General features: G+C 40.8%; 1 protein-coding gene across 1 annotated transcript in view; it reads right to left on the bottom strand.

Moving 5' to 3' along the window:
• The window catches only part of LOC126167177 (uncharacterized), a 145,110-nt gene that overhangs the window by 100,236 nt on the left and 23,108 nt on the right, over nucleotides 1-21,766 (bottom strand). The window contains exon 3 of the mRNA XM_049920460.1: nucleotides 4,583-4,705. Coding sequence (XP_049776417.1) covers nucleotides 4,583-4,705 — 123 coding nt within the window. The remainder of the gene's footprint in view (nucleotides 1-4,582; nucleotides 4,706-21,766) is intronic.

Genomic DNA, 21,766 nt, shown 5'->3' with positions numbered 1-21,766 from the left:
TCCTTGGTCACATAATTATCAAAGCCTAAGGGATCCTTCGAAGAGAGAAGGATGAACAATGGTTTTTTTGGGCTTCGTCTGAGGCTTAGAGTCAGATAAGAGGAAAGAGCAGGAAGAATGGCGTTGAGGGAGGAGATGCGTTACCAGAAATCCACCCCTCCCCTCCCTCTAGCGGGCGGGACTTATCTTGCGACTGGTGGTCCGCTACCACAAGCAATCTGTGGTCCCTGCCGCCTCTAGAATTCAGGCATAATGCTCTCACCCAGAGATCGCGATAACTAAACAAGTCTTCCGACAGCTGATGATACGCAAATGGTAAGGTCTGCACGGGTAACACTTTTACTGAAGCATCTGTATCATTTAAGATCAAGAAGAAGAGATACACAGAAATTAAGATTTTTATCTTAGTAACAATATAAACGCGGACCTATGGGCATCAGTTACAGCTGTTTTATGCACTGAGTCATTGCTGAGACACGGTATTACAGCGAAAAGGTATGAAGAAGAATTAAATCAGAGTTCTCGTATAAACCAAGCTTAGTGAATTCTTCCTAAAGGGGCAGACGGGCTACAAAACGTCGTCCCAAATTCACATTCCTACCGAATATAATGCACGTTCCTTTTTACTGTTTGGCAATGGCAGTAGAAGTCTATCTTAGTTTACAGACTCATTTATCAGGCGTGGAACCACTAACGACTCTTCACTCTTTGAAGGGTTCGGTATTTGCTGACTTCTGATGCCAGGAATTCTCCAAGGGATAAGACCTGTGATTCGAACATTATTCGAAAGATGGATGCCTCATCGAGTACTAGCAGTCACTACAACTAGTTCATTAAGTCTTCCCATCCTGTTTGTCCTGTTGTCACACAGGAAATATCTGAAAGTTGACAGAGACAAAACTAGCAATGAAATAGCCGAACCTATAGCCAAACTAAATTTTTCGTGTCAAGTACTTTCTGTTACATATTTACTACTTTTACGACAACCAACTTACGGTGGAGTAATATTTACCTCTGTTCGTGCCTAACAATCAGAACATTCATTAATTTAACGTAGTGCAAAGAAGCATTTGAGTTCTGTTCATCTAGGTAGTACCCATCATCCCACTATATTTTTATGTCACTTCCTAATACCGTTAAATGAACAAAATTATACATATAAAAGGTACGCCTGTATTACAGTTGAAAAAATTTGATCTTACCGAAGTATTCCGACATGTTACCACCTAACTCAAATTTTCAGCACCTGCAACTGTTCATAAGCGTTCATTTTACGTGAGGCACTTGGTAAACTTCGATCTTTAGTAAGATTACAGTGTAAGTTTTTCTCGTTTTGCGGCGTGTGACCAATATTCAGTCTTTTACTGGAAGTGACCTGCTGTAAAACCCTATACGCATTTTGCTCCTTGCAAAAAACGACATTTCATTTTTTCAGTCATCATTATACGTATTATTGTTAAGAAGTGGCAACATTATCAATATTCTATAATAGTTTTAGTAACTCCTGCATGCGTTAAATGCATTAGGCTACAGAGTATAAAATAAAATTTATGTAGTTTCTCATTAATTACGCGGGAACCTACGTCTCATTTATCAGTTCCATGCATCAATAGAAATGGAAGTACGGTGCCTGCAGCAAAATAAGCCGTTACCACTGGAGGAAGCTGAAACAGCACACGAATTCCATAATTCCTGTCGCAATAAAATCGCTCTGAGCACTATGATACTTAACAGCTGTGGTCATCAGTCCCCTAGAACTTAGAACTACTTAAACCTAAGTAACCTAAGGACATCACACACAACCATGCCCGAGGCAGGATTCGAACCTGCGACCGTAGCAGTCGCGCGGTTCCGGACCTGTCGCAATACAACTGTATCAATCCTGTGTGTTGAGATTTCTGCATCATTTTCTCGATATGTGAAAAAGACTACTTAAAATAATATATACTCTAGTGTAAAATAAAAGTATTTTCGGAAAACAAAAGCGATGTCCTTCCAACAAAAATTTTAGTATGAACTAAATTTTAGCTGTGTGACGCCAGAACCATCCTTGTTCTGACAACACACAAAATTGCAATAGCGACAAAATGTTAATGGCTTCATATCCAGAGAAATAAAGGACCACAAAAACACAGTACCGGTCACGTCTAGCAGTTTTTTAGACAACCGCTGTCCCGAGTTTGCCGTAAAGTGAGCCACTGCATTTAAATAGGAAAGAAGGACGTATTCGAGGTGTAGATACGAAACTATGTAATAAGATGAAATCCGAACTCATTTAACTAGCGTACAAAGAAAAGTTTTGTGGCAAACGATGAATAACCGGTATCTTCGACAATGGACCCACAGAACTGCTGATGAAAGTAAAAGTAATTGAACAAAAGATATCGGAGGCACGTAAAAGGAAAGAGAAGTGTCATAACAGAGCTTAATGTGGGAACTAAAGATAAAAACATTTATATTAATAAGTTCGTTATCGCACAATCTCAGTGTAAATATGGAGCACTGCACAAGAAAATAAAGTGTCAGTCACCATTACATTATCCTGGGGAGCCTGAAATTGGGCTGACTTATTGGCCGTGATCATTTTTAGAAACTTTTGGCCATAAATGTCAATTAAGTTGCGAATTTGACAAATGTACTCCACGTCTGTAATACCGATATAACGATCAAATTCTTTGTAAAACCGGGCGGGGTAGCGCAGTGGTCAGCATACTAGACTGGCATTCGGGAGGACGACAGCTCAAATCCACATCCGGCCATCCTGATTTAGGCTTTCCGTTATTTCTTTAAATCGCATAGGGCAAATGCCGGAATGGTTCCTTCTAAAGGGCATAACCGCTTTACTTCTCCATCCTTCCCCAATCCGGGCTTGAGCTCGGTCTCTAAATGAACTCGTTGTCGACGGGACGTTAAACAAATCTCCTCCTCATCATAAGACAGACTAGAAATCTGGGTTCAGAGTAAGTCAGAGTAGCAGGGGTAGTGTGTGTTGGACAGTCTGGCAATGTACTTCGCTTGAAAGGATGGAAGCTGGCATGCTGTATAGTGAAGGCAGCATTATTTAAAAAATGACTTAATAATATGTTTCGAGGAAGGATATTGAGCAAATGAGATTATATTAATGGGAGAATGATAAAAGCCATCTTTTAAGGTAATGCCGTTTTTTAATATATCTGTAACTGTGTAGCTTCTTAATGTTATAACACTGCTTAGGGTTGAAGTTTGCTATAGAAATTTTATAATGCAGCATAAGGTTTTGACTTGCAGTTGAAACAAGTGTCAAGGAAGGCAACTGTATAGAAGAGTTATTAAGAAACATTTTTGCGAACGTCATGTGCGGGAACTTAATAATAGGGTATATTGTTATAGCTTAATGATACATAGTAAAAATTGAATTTTTGTCCTCATTTATCAATGGTTTTAGGTACCCATTTTCATTTTACTTTTATAACTGTTTGCACACTCGTATTGCACAACGCGAGTTGTGCACTGAGAAGCATATGTGAAAACTAGTAAGATACCGTCTTGTAATGCACATTGCAAGTACGGCAAATGACATTTGATTTTTGACACATCATTGTTCCTAACAGCAACAAGTTGCGAGCAAACGAGCGTTCCGTGCGCACAGGTGGGCCAACAACTTTAAGTACCATCAAAGTTTATGTCCACTACAACGCACAGTGATTGTCAGAGTGTATTTGTGAAACAGTTTCAGTTCAGAGGGCTAATACCAGTAGATTTCAGTAAAGTGTTAGCCTGTGAGTTTTCAAGCACTTTTATCAGAAAGTCAGACGCGTTAAATTTTGTGTTAAATTGCTGTGTAATTACAACAACAGTTCTGATACAGTACTTTGTAAGACTAAAGCTAAATATTTGCAAGATTCAAAAAATGAATGGCTCTGAGCACTATGGGACTTAACATCTGAGGTCATCAGTCCCCTAGAACTTAGAACTACTTAAACCTAACTAACCTAAGGACATCACACACAACCATGCCCAAGACAGGATTCGAACCTGCGACCGTAGCGGTCGCGCTGTTCCAGACTGAAGCGATTAGAACAGCTCGGCCACCCCGGCCGGCTGCAAGATTCCAGGCCAACATTTTAATCTTTTCCATTTTGTTTTCCAGTCAGATGACATACGTAAATTTCGTTGAAAACGAACTGCTTTGTCGCAGACGAGTTGTTTGGTGAACCGGATAGTGTGGCTTTGGCATCGTGTAGCGTAGGCTTCACATATTTCCGTTCAAAATTAATTTTTCAATTTTCTGGTGCCCTGCACCAAGATTTGCATGTTCCGATGTCAATACAAGTTTTACACATTTCTCAGATAGAAACTGGACATCTACAGTCTCAAGTTTAAAAATGTATAAGAAACTTTGAAGTTGACTTGAACGACAAATTCTAGTATGATATAAAATTTTGATTAGTTTTACAACACGACTGAACAACAGTGAAGAATCTGATGGTAACTGACTTCGGCTGGGAAACTGTCGTAGCAATAATATTACACTTGCTTGAATTACCGCTAATATTAAGTATTGTCCTAAAAATTTGTTTTTCGTGCCTGAGAAATGACTTACCATGAAAGAAGCTCCAACAGTGTCAATCATTGTGATGCTGATATACTCCTCTGTAGGAGCCGATGCTATGGGTGTGTCACCAGTACCACAGCATCGATGGCGGTTGATGGATGCAGTAGCAACCTTTAAAATGTGACGATAATTTTAAAAGAGCGGGCAAATGCCGTATAAGAATTTCTACTTATGGACTACAGTTCTTCGTCTAAAAGTTAAGCGTGGCAGAAATTTGACTATTACTTATTCTACGTTAACAGTGGAGTATCACTACAGATCGTCCATTTCGAACTACTATTCGACTTCGTTATACAATTTGTTTTGATAACACCCCGCCCTTTTCACGTACCACTATCTATTGATCGCATACTCCAATGCAGCCATAAAAATGAACTGTGTCCCACATTTCCTACAATTTCACAAATCATCATCACAGCTGTGACCGAATAAAACTACTTCCGTATCTCTCGTTTCTGCTGAATAACTCTGGCCCCGTAGGTCTGCGAAAGAATGAAAGTGAAAAAGTCTGCACGAATAGGAAGGAGCGTTTGTTCAAAGTTTGTAAGTCGGGTAGTGTTACTGTCATTGCGCCACCCATCCAAGTTATAAAAATTATGGAGGCTAACTCAATCGAAACTATACTTTCGCAAAAAAAAAAAAACGAAAACGGCTGAAGCGAAAGATATCACGACTATCTAAATGCGAAATTAACCTCTAAATGACATTGCAATACCAGAAAACACAGTAGCAGATATCTGAACTGAGTGCTTATTTATTGAACTACCTTTGGCTGAAGCCTCATCACGCGTTTCAAAGCTGGCAATTCATTTCAGGTACGGAGCCAGCAAACCAAAATCCACCTACAGTCGATATATTGATATCGCGTTCACTGTATTTATGTTTATATGAATACAGGAGTATTTAGCATCTGGGAAGAACTTTGACCCGGAATTGTCGGCATCTCAAAGTATGAAGTCCTGGAAGAATTGGGACCAATCTACATAAAAAAAATGTCTACATACTTTGTGTGATGCCGATAATTCATCAAAGCAAACTTTGGCACCAGGCCCTATTCATTTGATTGCCCTTAGTTGTAATATAACCCTAGCTCATTTACACCGTTTGAAACAATCTTCACATGTATCTACTTCAACACACAATATTACGTCCCACTATTCACTTATATACATTGTCAGCAAGAACAGTACTTAAAATTAACAAAATAAACAGCGCATCTGAGAAGTGAACGTGATCTTTACAAAAACACAAAAAATCTCAGCAAGCAACGGAAGGGAGTACATCATTCACCCATAAACGTACGCAATAAGCTTGCAGGTCAGTATTCAGTGGAACAAATATAATGAAACAGCCTGCATAGCAGTAGTGTTACATATAGCTTAGTTCGAGGCAGTAGTGTCTACGTCTTGCTTTGTAGTTAGACATTTTGTCATAACTGATCTTTTACAGTTTCATTATTTTGCTAAATCCCTATTATACAACTTTGCTGAACATACTGCATTAGTAATGCTGTGCGGCGTAATATAATGCCTTTACTATGAGATACGTTAATTACGAATATACCTTGTGGTATATATTTGACTGTGGATATCTTTCCATATAGTTAATCTTAACGTATCGCGCAGATGAACTGTGAAACACATTTATGACAAAATGCCTAGCAACGAAGATCGATGTAGACTCTACTTCCCTGTAGTAAGTGATATGTAATATTAGTGCTGTACGGTTTTCTTATATACAGGGTGATTCACGAAGTTATGCAAATATTTTTATATGTATACTCATTGAATATTGGCGGGTAATGTGTTTCCTAAATGTTTTCTCATTTGAAGACGGCAATCTGCAAAACTAGTTTCCTATGTACAAATATTTGCGATCGAGGCTAATAAAGTGCTCCCACACGAAGACTACTGCTCCGATGTTTATTTACTGCTTCATGTAGAGGCACATCAAGTTATCGGTTAACATTAAGATTAAAGTTTTTTTTTAAATAAATATCCCTTCAACAAAATGTGAAACAAGATCATAACCATCATCGGAAACAACACGAAGACAGAGGAACAGCTACAGAAAAATGAAGCCTCCCGCTGTTATCACCATTATCCCCTTTAGTACTCAGGATTAAAGCATCGACCAACGTCAGTACTTGATAAGACGAAGATGAACATTTCATCTGATTAACTACAAATGCATTCTAATGAAGTGCTACACAACAACGTAATTTTCCCTAACCTCGTTCGTATTGGCTAAACAATGACCAACAAGTAGAAATCTTATCCATCTTATTTGTCCATGCCTTCTGTTTTTGGAAATTCGTGTCTCTTACGTAAGATACCTGTCTAAAAATCGTGTTGATTTTGTTAGCACACACACGTGGAATATCCATTCATTTGTAAAGTAAATGCGTTCTTTATGAAGATCTGACAGAAGGAGGGTGATCCAATGAAATTGCACTTCATCGCACACCCCATACGAAAACGTCTGCCTTCGCTAACGCTATTGGAAGGAAGGAAAGTGTCAAGTACTGCTGGCTGCATGTAATTATAATGAAAAATGCTTACTCCAGCAATTATCCGATCACTCCTGTTACTTTGACAAAAGTGAACGTAAGTCTCGTATCGTGAATATAGTGGAAACTACTAATTTTAAAAGATCGTAATAACATAGCCGCTGACGCTCTGTCGTCACACTCCATTCACTAGGGTTTTACCGACTCATTACCCCCTATCAATACAAGCTTAGCTTACTTCATTAATTACGGTCTAGAACAGAAGCAAAAGACATCTGTTCCACAAATCGTAAAACTGTTCCAGAGCAGTTCTTACGGTAGTAAAGCAAGCTTCCTTACGAACAAATTTTTTCACTGCGTTTGTACGGCGTCAGGCTCAAAAAATTACTTCCTACAACCGAACAACATTGTGCAAAATTAGGACAAGGGTCTCATCAATAAACTGGAAATACTACAGAGCCCATGACAAATATTTACGTATTCCGTCTACAATATAACATAAAATGAAACGAACCGTCTAGCAGATATTATAAACAATCTACCGTAACACACCAGTGCTTTGCGTCGCTGCTTCCTAGTTACTTTTAGATCTACATACCGACTTCCGTGATCATACATCTTTACTGAAGGAAGAATAACCTCACGACAGGCTAACGTTGAGCATATAAGTGGGAGGATACTTCGTAATCATTAAAAATTGTGCCCTGAAAGCCACATAATACCCAGTACAGCGTTGTATTGCCTCACACATTTCATGATTGTGGAACTATTTAGCAGTATCTATTTTGTTTTGTTTAAATGTTCATCTAGCACAAGTAAAATACAAGTATATCCATTACTGTCTTCATACTCAAAAATATTGCAGCATCCAGTTCAGTTTTGGTCCAAATTTGTAGTTCTTAACGCAAGTCCGCATAAATATACATACTGTACAATAACTAGCGTAGATATTTCAGATCACTAAAGTTGGTACCTAACAATATTAAATCATTTTCCACACATACCAAACACTTTAGAAACAGTATCTAGCACATGTGAACTCACGAATATAGCACATGTTGTATTCTTCAATAAGGTACAGTTTCGATAACCATGCACGTTTACTAACAATACCAGATTTGCCGTTAACAGATAATGACGAAAACCTACTGGCTCTAGAACAAATAGGTTCTGGCGGACCTCAAGGTGCTAAACAGGGATTTTCTTCTAGGAAACTTGGCGAAGACGTTTTGAACCTACAGTATCACATCTGTGTTTCTGGAATCTTTAAAGCGTTCCATAGCATTTGTGTACACGGCCAAGTAACTGAAGCACAGTGTTCCATTACGTTTTATAAATGCTGAAGAGAAGTTAAGAAAATAAAAAAATAAATTGTTCGGTGCATAACATTTTATCGATTCCTCTAAAATGAGTCCAGGAGTGAAAAACCATTTACTTCAACCCTTCCTTGCAACAGTTAAAAATGAATATTGTATTCACTGGGCGACGTGAGTTACTTACTACTCTGATGCTGAAAATACCACAGCAGTAAAAAGTTCGCAAACTTTCAGTGAAATCAAACATTACCGTCTTAAACTACCTTGAACCTTCCACGGCTAAATATGGACAAGCGATGCACAAGGAATCAGTTTTGCATTTTTACTCTCGGGATATATTTATCATAAACACTCGTACACAGTAAAGATCCACACTGCACGGCCGAATCAACGAGCGCTTAGCATAAAGATTCTGCTCACAGCTCAGAATAAAACAGTGGAGATGCAGTATCTGACAACTTTAATATTTACGCTTAATTATAGAAGATAATTATAGGCAAACTTACCTGAGAATCATCACGGCTATCTCTGGTGGCAGCATCCCAACAATGTCCAAATCTCCACTGCTCGAACAAGCACTCGAGAGTCCCACGAAACACAACAGCGAGTAGAACGCCTCCATAGTGATACTCCACTACTGATGCACTCCACAGTCAACGAGCAAATGGCGCGCGCGCTTCCAAACGCATGTCTTATACCCGAGCTGCGGAGATGACCTCATCCCACTGTTATCTGCGCGTGCATACCTACATGTCCACGCCTGCTTGTGGTTGCCGAAGGTTTGAGTAAACTGTACACACTTCTTGATCCAACTTTCTCTTTTGTACGTCTTTAGTAAGTAGTAGTTGTGGTGAAATTGATCATTTACATACTTAACACAATACAGCTGTAAACAGTCCGGGACAAACGTGGTTTACTTTGTGTGTGTGTGTGTGTGTGTGTGTGTGCGTGTGTGTGTGTGTGTGTGTCACACAGGAAACAGGATGAGCTAAAATGATAGGTATGAGATAATTCTTCACAGATTTATTTTCCGTCAACACCTCCTTAAGATGTAGCACCTGTACTTAATCGGTACCAACATTTGCCTGGTTGTCATCCATAGCGATTTTATCCACCTCCAAGCATCACGGAAAATAGCCAAACCTTCTACATCAGAAAAATCTGCTACAGTTTACCTTTCCTGCCTCACGTTTCATCGGACCCAGCTGACTTATTTCTGTGATAAACTGCAATGAATCCATGCATCTAAATACGTATCGAATGTTGCTTCATGTAGGCTAAAGGGTCTTAAATTTTACTGCTTTTAACTGGAATTTAACAACAGGCACAGAACACTGATGGAATACTTCTGTAAAGAAGCAATTGCAGTGCTATATATTGTACTATATTTTGTGTATGTAGCTCCATACCAGCTAACCGACCATATTCATGATAAGCCGTCATTTCAGTGTTCAGTTGAATCAATTTTTTTTCTAGAATTGTGTATATTTCTTGAAATAGAAATGGTGTTAGTGGAAAATACAGCTGAATAGAGGCCAGTATAAATGTGTTTTATTGATGTGTGTCGCACAGGTAACAGAATCAGTTAAAAAAGAATGTACGTGATAAGAACTCAGCTATGGTATGGTGCACCACACATGTTCACTAGTTCCACGTAATTGACTGAGATTTATAATTCGCTATTTAATTCTGTTGAAAGATTCACGTGTGGCAGAGAAGACATTGAAAAGAAACGGCTTAAATGTGAACATGTTACTATATTTCACTCCTGTGGATGCTACAGTTATGTATTTCATTCCTTGTGTCAGATTTTGAAAACCGTTTCCTATCTGCGTATATTTTGCGCTCTTGTTTCGAAATTTGTAAAAAGAAAAAGTAATTTTTTCTGTCTGATATTCCCTTCATAACTAATTTTGACAAATTCTTTTAGCATGCATTGTACTACTGTGTCCTTAACCAAGATTGGTTTTTAATGGTCATCTTGCAAATCGAACCATGTTAGAGTTAGTGTCTCATCAATTTCTGTATGATAATGATTCATCCATCATAACATGTGGAAGCATCAAAATTGTAGTTAAACTTTTTGTTGTAAAAATGCATTTAAGCGTATGAACAAATCATGTGTTTTAGAACCCATAGTAGAATTTATCAGTTACGCCGCAATACTTACCGTGGTTTTATTTGTCAGTTCTATAAAAATGTATTTATTCCGGTACTCACACGCTTTTTGACTTCACCAAACTGAAGCTTCTATTACTATGGATCTTTTTTTCGTTTCCAAATGTCTAAGCGTGAGGAGTTTATGCAATTTAGAGTATTTGCAAGCGATAATGTTAGTCTAACGACATTCTTTGCTAATATTACGAGATATATAATACAAGCTTACCAATTTGAGAATTTTTTTTCAGTTCTCTTTATATACAAGTGTAGTTAATTCATTGACTTTTGTAAACAACTTCTATTCTGACATAATTTGCTGTTGGCGTTCAAATCCATTTTCCGTACTTTACATCTTAGTATTCAATTAAGAACGTGATGCTGCTGTGTCTCCTTACATCTGCCGTTTCCTTCTTTGTTGCTTTTGTGTTCTTAATTCTAATTAAACGATATTGGCACATGATTTTCGTGTGATAGAGCTAAATTGTGATCTCTTATTGCAGTGTGACTGGGTGCTGTAATTATCCGCCTTTCGTTGTTAATCACTAACTGCTCTAAGTAGCCCTTAATTGGGTAGTATGCATTACTTATGAAGAATACGTTAGCTACCTTTTTAAACAGATGTTCATTTCTTTGGTCAGTTTATTACACAATTTTTTTCCCTAATTGAGACTGCTCTTTTGAGTTTTTTTGTTGCTTTTTTTTCCTTGCTAAATGTACTTCCAAATTCGCTGCTATTCCACGGTTATGTGTAGAACTATTCCTGAAATACTTTCAGCAATGCTTTCCAAATATACGCCATAGACTGGTAGATTGCTTACTTGCTGCAGTAAGGATACCTAGTTTCTTAAATAGTTTTTTCTACTGATTCTAGCTATTATTATCACGGCGCTCCTCTGCAGAAAAACTGGGTTCATGTTTTTGCCTTGGATCCCCAGAAAACAATCAAATAACTAAGAATTGAGTATGCGTAGAAACAGCACGTCACTGCTGTTCTTACAAACTGATAATGAAACCCTAACAGCATAAGCCCCCCCCCCACCCCATGAACCATGGACCTTGCCGTTGGTGGGGAAGCTTGCGTGCCTCAGCGATACAGATAGCCGTATCGTAGGTGCAACCACAACGGAGGGGTATCTGTTGAGAGGCCAGACAAACGTGTGGTTCCTGAAGAGGGGCAGCAGCCTTTTCAGTAGTTGCAAGGGCAACAGTCTGGCTGATTGACTGATCTGGCCTTGTAACAATTACCAAAACGGCCTCGCTGTGCTGGTACTGCGAACGGCTGAAAGCAAGGGGAAACTACGGCCGTAATTTTTTCCGAGGGCATGCAACTTTACTGTATGATTAAATGATGATGGCGTCCTCTTGGGTAAAATATTCCGGAGGTAAAACAGTCCCCCATTCGGATCTCCGGGCGGGGACTACTCAAGAGGATGTCATTATCAGGAGAAATAAAACTGGCGTTCTACGGATCGGAGCGTGGAATGTCAGATCCCTTAATCGGGCAGGTAGGTTAGAAAATTTGAAAAGGGAAATGGATAGGTTAAAGTTAGATATAGTGGGAATTAGTGAAGTTCGGTGGCAGGAGGAACAAGACTTCTGGTCAGGTGACTACAGGGTTATAAACACAAAGTCAAATAGGGGTAATGCAGGAGTAGGTTTAATAATGAATAAGAAAATAGGAACGCGGGTAAGCTACTACAAACAGCATAGTGAACGCATTATTGTGGCCAAGATAGATACGAAGCCCACACCTACTACAATAGTACAAGTTTATATGCCAACTAGCTCAGCAGATGACGAAGAAATTGAAGAAATGTATGATGAAATAAAAGAAATTATTCAGATAGTGAAGGGAGACGAAAATTTGATAGTCATGGGTGATTGGAATTCGAGTGTAGGAAAAGGGAGAGAAGGAAACGTAGTAGGTGAATATGGATTGGGGCTAAGAAATGAAAGAGGAAGCCGCCTGGTAGAATTTTGCACAGAGCACAACTTAATCATAGCTAACACTTGGTTTAAGAATCATGATAGAAGGTTGTATACATGGAAGAACCCTGGAGATACTAAAAGGTATCAGATGGATTATATAATGGTAAGACAGAGATTTAGGAACCAGGTTTTAAATTGTAAGACATTTCCAGGGGCAGATGTGGACTCTGACCACAATCTATTGGTTATGACCTGTAGATTAAAACTGAAGAAACTGCAAAAAGGTGGGAATTTAAGGAGATGGGACCTGGATAAACTGAAAGAACCAGAGGTTGTACAGAGTTTCAGGTAGAGCATAAGGGAACAATTGACAGGAATGGAGGAAAGAAATACAGTAGAAGAAGAGTGGGTAGCTTTGAGGGATGAAGTAGTGAAGGCAGCAGAGGATCAAGTAGGTAAAAAGACGAGGGCTAGTAGAAATCCTTGGGTAACAGAAGAAATATTGAATTTAATTGATGAAAAGAGAAAATATAAAAATGCAGTAAATGAAGCAGGCAAAAAGGAATACAAACGTCTGAAAAATGAGATCAACAGGAAGTGCAAAATGGCTAAGCAGGGATGGCTAGAGGACAAATGTAAGGATGTAGAGGCTTATCTCACTAGAGGTAAGATAGATACTGCCTACAGGAAAATTAAAGAGACCTTGGAGATAGAGAACCACTTGTATGAACATCAAGAGCTTAGATGGAAACCCAGTTCTAAGCAAAGAAGGGAAAGCAGAAAGGTGGAAGGAGTATATAGAGGGTCTATACAAGGGCGATGTACTTAAGGACAATATTATGGAAATGGAAGAGGATGTAGATGAAGATGAAATGGGAGATACGATACTGCGTGAAGAGTTTGACAGAGCACTGAAAGACCTGAGTCGAAACAAGGCCCCTGGAGTAGACAACATTTCATTGGAACTACTGACGGCCTTGGGAGCGCCAGTCCTGACAAAACTCTACCATCTGGTGAGCAAGATGTATGAAACAGGCGAAATACCCTCAGACTTCAAGAAGAATATAATAATTCCAATCCCAAAGAAAGCAGGTGTGTACAGATGTGAGAATTACCGAACAATCAGCTTAATAAGCCACAGCTGCAAAATACTAACACGAATTCTTTACAGACGAATGGAAAAACTAGTAGAAGCCGACCTCGGGGAAGATCAGTTTGGATTCCGTAGAAATACTGGAACACGTGAGGCAATACTGACCTTACGACTTATCTTAGAAGAAAGATTAAGGACAGGCAAACCTACGTTTCTAGCATTTGTAGACTTAGAGAAAGCTTTTGACAATGTTGACTGGAATACTCTCTTTCAAATTCTGAAGGTGGCACGGGTAAAATACATGGAGCGAAAGGCTATTTACAATTTGTACAGAAACCAGATGGCAGTTATAAGAGTCGAGGGACATGAAAGGGAAGCAGTGGTTGGGAAGGGAGTAAGACAGGCTTGTAGCCTCTCCCCGACGTTATTCAATCTGTATATTGAGCAAGCTGTAAAGGAAACAAAAGAAAAATTCGGTGTAGGTATTAAAATCCATGGAGAAGAAGTAAAAACTTTGAGGTTCGCCGATGACATTGTAATTCTGTCAGAGACAGCAAAGGACTTGGAAGAGCAGTTGAACGGAATGGTTGGTGTCTTGAAGGGAGGATATAAGATGAACATCAACAAAAGCAGAACGAGGATAATGGAATGTAGTCGAATTAAGTCGGGTGATACCGAGGGAATTAGATTAGGAAATGAGACACTTAAAATAGTAAAGGAGTTTTGCTATTTGGGGAGCAAAATAACTGATAATGGTCGAAGTAGAGAGGATATAAAATGTAGACTGGCAATGGCAAGGAAAGCGTTTCTGGAGAAGAGAAATTTGTTAACATCGAGTATAGATTTAAGTGTCAGGAAGTCATTTCTGAAAGTATTTGTATGGAGTGTAGCCATGTATGGAAGTGAAACATGGACGATAAATAGTTTGGACAAGAAGAGAATAGAAGCTTTCGAAATGTGGTGCTACAGAAGAATGCTGAAGATTAGATGGGTAGATCACATAACTAATGAGGAGGTACTGAATAGGATTGGGCAGAAGAGGAGTTTGTGGCACAACTTGACCAGAAGAAGGGATCGTTTGGTAGGACATGTTCTGAGGCATCAAGGGGTAACCAATTTAGTATTGGAGACCAGCGTGGAGGGTAAAAATCGTAGGGGGAGACCAAGAAATGAATACACTAAGCAGATTCAGAAGCATGTAGGTTGCAGTAGATACTGGGAGATGAAGAAGCTTGCACAGGATAGAGTAGCATGGAGAGCTGCATCAAACCAGTCTTAGGACTGAAGACCACAACAACAACAACAACAACAGCATAAGAATCTGATGATATTCCTTTTCACCAGTATCTTTTTGTTTTCACTCCATGTTAAGTAACACTCAGCATTCAACCCAAAAGCTTTTCATAGTTAATAGACTTATCATCTGTACTTAATGTGACAGAGCTGATTTCACTCTTTCGCTGCAGTACATACTGTCTGTTTCATGGAAGTCACAGCAGTAAACAAGTGGACTTCTTGCCATCGTTGGTCAGTATCACTTTAGTTTTTTTCGGAGAGCCATTCAGTGCTTGAAACCTTATTTCCGCTAGGCAGGCGTAGTTAAAAGAGAAACATGCGCAAATTATTGCGCGCTGACATTGATAAGAGATGTTACTCTTCTGCCTCGCCTATCGTTTAATCGTCAGATAACATAATTTCAGCCAGCGTTTCCTACCGATAATTACCTAAGGTTAATAGGTTCCTGCGGCCTGCGACCCACGCCCCATGTGATCGTAAAATCGGCGCTAAAACATCTAACACCATTACATGTGACTGCGCCTCGCATATTAATTCCTACAGCAGGCTAATAAGCATCTTAATTTAATAGCCTCTTCGCAAAGCATTAAATACCCCCTGGCGTAATTAAGCGTGAAAGTTTGAGCAAGAAGCTGTTGTGGTCCGCATGTTCAGAAGAAGATGTAGGGCAGTGTGGATTACACACATGTTTAAGTTGTCAAACTAGAGGAGTAACACGGCAATACAGACCTTCACAGCTTATTGTCGACATAGAAACACTTTACACTCTTTTCCGAGAAGCCGTGACCAGAAACATGTGTTCTCTATTTCTCTCTCTCTCTCTCTCTCTCTCTCTCTCTCTCTCTCTCTCTCTCTCCATACTGCATTTGTTCCTGCCATCATCGATTCTGCAAAGAACCTCCTCATTCCTTACCTTATTACCCCACCTCATTTTTAACAGTCTTCTGCAGCGTCACATTCTTTGTTCTCATTTCCATCCAGTCCACGATTCGTTACTATATAATGTTGCGCTCAAAACGTACATTCTCGGAAATTTCTTCCTAAAATTAAGGTTTATATTTGATACCAGTGACTTCTCTTGGTCAGGGATGCCCTGTTTGCATGTGCTAGTCTGCTTTTTATGTCCTCCTTGCTTCGGCCATCATTAGCTATTTTGCTTCCAAGGTAGCAGAATCCCTTAACTTCATCTACCTCGTGATCACTAATTCTGGCGTTAAGCTTCTCACTGTCATTTTAGCTTTTTCCGGTTTAATTTCAATCCGTATTCTGTACTCCATGCAGCAGGTCCTCTATTTCTTTCTTACTTTCACTCAGGATAGCAATTTTAATCCTGCTCTTGAAACTTCGTTTTATTTCCTTTATTGCCTCTTCGAGATATATATATGTCTTCCAGGCTAACTGTTGTCTCTTGGACATATACATATTGTTATATTACCTGTCTTTCCCTATGCCTTATTCCTATTTTTGGCGAAATTTCGAACATCTTGCACCATTTTACATCGTTGAATGCTTTTTCTTGGTCGACATATCCAATGTACGCGACTTCATTCTTTTTTTTCCGGTCTTGCTTCCATTGACAAGCGCAACCTTATGAACACTGCCTGTTTGGTGACTTTACCTTTCCTAAAGTCAAACTAATTGTCCTGCCAGCTTGTATGCATGAACTGTTAACCTTATTGTTCAATACTTGTCGCACTCAACTGTACTTAATTAGAAAGAAAGTCAGCGTTGGCCGTAATATTGACGGTTTATTGACAGAAAAATTTATTTTCAGTCACATAGTGTTCATCATCAGTGCTGTGGTGTACACATTAAACTCATAGGCAGTGGTATCAAGTTATTATCAGTAACGAAAGCTATGAAACGATCACAATTGTGAGTTTAATTTGTACACCACAGCACTGAAGATGATCACTACGTGATTGAAAATCGATTTTGCTGTCAATAAACCATCAATATTACGGCCAACGCTGACCTTCTTTCGAATTTCACGTATATGGTCGTTGTGGGCACAGCACTCTATGGAGTCGCAAATCAATCAACTGTACCTGCTATTTTCGGAATTTTGTGGAAGACATTTTTCCGAATGTCTGATGGTACTTCGCCAATCTCTCACACTCTAGGCACCAACTTAAATAGTACGATACGATACGGTGTGTACGATATTGCATTGCCTGTGTTATTCTGATTACGATGCAAAGAATTTTACCGCCAGCGGCGAGAGTGAGAACTGGCGACGTTTTCCTTACTTGAACAGCGTGCAGTCATTTGTTTTCTGAATTTGCGTGGTGTGAAACCAATTGAAATTCATCGACAGTTGAAGGAGACATGTGGTGATGGAGTTATGGATGTGTCAAAAGTGCGTTCGTGGGTGCGACAGTTTAATGTGACAACAAACCGAAACAACCTCGGGCTCGCACAAGCCAGTCTGACGACATGATCGAGAAAGTGGAGAGAATTGTTTTGGGGGATCGCCGAATGACTGTTGAACAGATCGCCTCCAGAGTTGGCATTTCTGTGGGTTCTGTGCACACAATCCTGCATGACGACCTGAAAATGCGAAAAGTGTCATCCAGGTGGGTGCCACGAATGCTGATGGACGACCACATGGCTGCCCCTGTGGCATGTTGCCAAGCAATGTTGACACGCAACGACAGCATGAATGGGACTTTCTTTTCGTCGGTTGTGACAATGGATGAGACGTGGATGCCATTTTTCAATCCAGAAACAAAGCTCAATGGAAGCACACAGATTCACCACCACCGAAAAAATTTCTGGTAACCGGCAGTGCTGAAAAAATTATGGTGTCCATGTTGTGGGACAGCGAGGGCGTAATCCTTACCCATTGCGTTCCAAAGGGCACTACAGTAACAGGTGCATCCTGCGAAAATGTTTTGAAGAACAAATTCCTTCCTGCACTGCAACAAAAAAGTCCGGGAAAGGCTGCGCGTGTGCTGTTTCACCAAGACAACGCACCCGCACATCGAGCTAACGTTACGCAACAGTTTCTTCGTGATAACAACTTTGAAGTGATTCCTCATGCTCCCTACTCACCTGACCTGTCTCCTAGTGACTTTTGGCTTTTTCCAACAATGAAAGACACTCTCCGTGGCCGCACATTCACCAGCTGTGCTGCTATTGCCACAGCGATTTTCCAGTGGTCAAAACAGACTCCTAAAGAAGCCTTCGCCGCTGCCATGGAATCATGGCGTCAGCGTTGTGAAAAATGTGTACGTCTGCAGGGTGATTACATCGAGAAGTAAAGCCAGTTTCATCGATTTCGGGTGAGTATTTAATTAGAAAAAAAATCGGAGGCCTTAGAACTTGAATGCACCTCATATATAGAATTACGTATCTCTTTTTTTTCAATGGCAGATAATATTACTCAAAGTTTACTTTCCTCAAATACCAATTAATTATTTTTCCGCCATTGTATAATTTACACTAGTAGTTAATGATAGTGCCGACGGCCTTGGCTCAATGGTAACACCGGTTCCGTCAGATCACCGAAGTTAAGTTCTGCCGGGCTTGGCTAGTACTTCGATAGATTACCGTTCGGGTCTTCCAAGCGCTGTTGAGCCCTTGTGAGGCCAATTGAGGAGTTTCCTGACTGCCACGTAATAGCTCCAGTCATAATAACTAACAACGGCCGGGAGATCTGTGTGCTGACCACATGAGCCTCCATATTCACATCCAGTGACGCCTATCGATTGAGGATGACACGACGAACGAGCGGTACCGTTCTGTCTTCAGCAGTCCATCCTCCCCACTGCCGCCCCACACCGAACCCAGGATTACTGTGCGGTTCGGCCCCCAGAGCACCCCACTGGGAACGTCTCATACCAGACGAGTGTAACCCCAAATGTTTGCGTGGTAGAATAATTATGGTGCACCCGTACGTGGAAACGGTGTTTGCGCAGCCATCGCCGACACAGTGTAATTGAGGTGGAATAAGGGGAACCAGCCCGTATTCACCGAAGTAGATGGAAAACCGCCTTAAAAACCATCCACAGTTTGCCGGCACACCGGACCTCGACACTAATCCGCCGGGCGGATTCGTACCAGGGACCGGCACGCCTTCCCGCTCGGGAAGCAGCCCGTTAGACCGTGTGGCTAGCCGGGCGGGCTTATTTATCACTTAGTTTACAGAGAGACTGACTGCGCGGTTATCATCGCTCGTACAAAGACCCTACCTTTACACAGTTCAATCTCGCCACGTTCACGATTGATGATGAAATGATGAGGATAACACAAACACCCATCCCCGGGCAGAAAAACTCCCCAGTCCGGCCGGGAACCGAATCCGGAACCCGATGATCCTGAGGCAGCATTAATAAAGTATACCAGACAGCAGTTGATTACACTATGTGGTCAAAAGTATCCGGACAACTGGATGAAAATGACTTACAAGTTCGTGGCACCCTCCATCGGTAATGTTGGAATTCAATATGATGTTGGCCCACTCTTAGCCATGATGACAGCACCCATTCTGGCAGGCATACGTTCAGTCAGGTGCTGGAAGGTTTCTTGGGGAATGGCAGCCCAGTCTTCACGGAGTGCTGCACTGAGGAGAGGTATCGATGACGGTCGGTGAGACCTGGCACGAAGTCGGCGTTCCAAAAGATCCCAAACGTGTTCTGTAGGATTCAGGTCAGTCCATTACAGCGAAGTTTTTTCGTGTAACCAGTCCGCCACAAGCCGTGCATTATGAACAGGTGCTCGATCATGTTGAAAGATTTAATGCCATCCCCGAATTTCTCTTCAACAGAGGGAAGCAGGAAAGTGCTTAAAACATTAATTTAGGCCTGTGCTGTTATAATGCCACTCAAAACAACAAGAGGTGGAAGCCCCCTCCATGAAAAACAAGACCACACCATAACACCAACGACTCCGCACTACGCATTCTGGCAGATGACGTTCACTGGGCATTCGCCATAGCCATACCCTGCCATCGAAGCACCACGTTGTGTACCGTGATCCGTCACTCCGCACAAGATTTTTCTACTGTTCTATCGTCCAATATTTACGCTCCTTACACCAAGCGAGGCATCGTTTGGCATTTACCGGCGTGTTGTGTGGCTTATGAGCAGCCGCTCGAACATGAAATCCAAGTTTATCACCTCCCGCCTAACTGTCATAGTACTTGCAGTGAATTCTGATGCAGTTTGGAATTCCTGTGCCTATTACATATCACGACCCTCTTCAGCTGTCGGCGCTCCCTGTCAGTCAACAGACGAGGTCAGCCTGTACGCTCTAGTGCTATACGTGTCCCTTCACGTTTCCACTTCACTATCACGTCGGGAACCGTGGACCTAGGGATGTTTAGGAGTGTAGAAATCTCGCGTACAGACGTATGACACAAGAGCCACCCAATCACCTGACCTCGTTCGAAGTCCGTGAGTTCCACGGAGCGCCCCATTCTGCTGTCTCTGAATGTGTAATGACTACTGAGGTCGCTGATATGGAGTACCTGGCAGTAGGTGGCAGCACAGTGCACCTAATGTAAAAAAAGTATGTTTTTGGGGTGTCCGGCTACTTTTGATCACAAAGTGTATCTCTACATCACTTTGAATCTCATTTCAGTTTGAAAACGTAAGAAACTGATCTCAGTATGTATCCGTTCTTAATTTTTCGTTCGCTTTTGTTCAGCGCAGAAACATTAGTTTATCGAAATGAGCGCACTGTCTGCAGTTGACGGTTACTATCGTTTTTCCAAATAATTTCATTGACTATATCTGAAATTGAACTATATTCTTGAGCACAGCTGCTGAGGAACTACAAAATCTAAACGTCACGAGTAGCAGAAATTTTCACTTACTTAGGCTTAACGAAAGATTTGTCGCAGTACAAAATATTAAAAGGACTGTTTTTGGTGAGACCAGATTTTGAGCAATTGCTGAAAGTATTCAAGTTTTAGCGGCAGGTAAAGTACACTGACGTGACAAAAGTCAGGGGATGCTCTTAATATCGTGTCGAACCTCCTTTTGCCCAGAGTACTACAACAATTCGACGTAGCACGAACTCAACAAGTCGTTTGAAGTCCCTTGCAGAATTATTGAGTCATGCTGCCTCTGTAGTCGTCAGTAATTACGAAAGTGTTACCAGTACAGTATTTTGTGCACGAAGTGACCTCTCGATTGTGTCCCATAAATATTCGATGGGATTCTTGTCTGGCGCACTGGGTGGCGAAATCAATCGCTCAAATTGTCCAGAATGTTCTTTAAATAAATCGCGAACTATTGTGGCCCGGTGACACTGGGCATTGTTATTCATAAAAGTCCACCTTTGAATGGCTACAAATGGTCTCCAACTAGCTGAATATAAACATTTCCAGGCAACGATCACCGGACATCTTTACACAAACGCCGCTGCTCTCGGTCGTTAAGTGAAGGCCGTTGGCCACTGCGTTGCGCATGATGAGAGGTAATCCCTGAAATTTGGTATTCTCGGCACTGACGCTTTGTATCTCGGAATATTTAATTCCCTAACGATTTCCGAAATTGAATAAAACTATCAAAATGGTCTACAGTGACCCTCAATTATCTTTAATTACTTTAACTTGTCGTAAATTACAGTGGCTGATGTGGTTTCTCAATAATTATATTAAAGAAAAATCATCGCGTTTCAGATTTTAACTTACGTAGCAAATGTGAATAACATGAGCTTCAATTGACGATCGACACTAGTATTACGTAAAAAGGGGATGTAACAGATGAGACTTCTGCAGTTCTGAGTGAAGCCTTACGTGCTCAAAAATGCGGCATCGCGTGCGTTCATTACCTTGTCGGTGTTTGTCAGGGGGCGGCGGGCAGCACAGCTCCGCTCACCTCGCAGTCTCGGAAGCAACTCCCTACTAACTTCTCATTACT

Source organism: Schistocerca cancellata, chromosome 1 (assembly GCF_023864275.1).
Source record: "Schistocerca cancellata isolate TAMUIC-IGC-003103 chromosome 1, iqSchCanc2.1, whole genome shotgun sequence".
In the NCBI taxonomy this organism is placed as follows: Eukaryota; Metazoa; Arthropoda; class Insecta; order Orthoptera; family Acrididae; genus Schistocerca; species Schistocerca cancellata.
The sequence above is the reverse complement of the archived record's forward strand: the minus strand, read 5'-3'. Positions and strand labels throughout refer to the sequence as shown.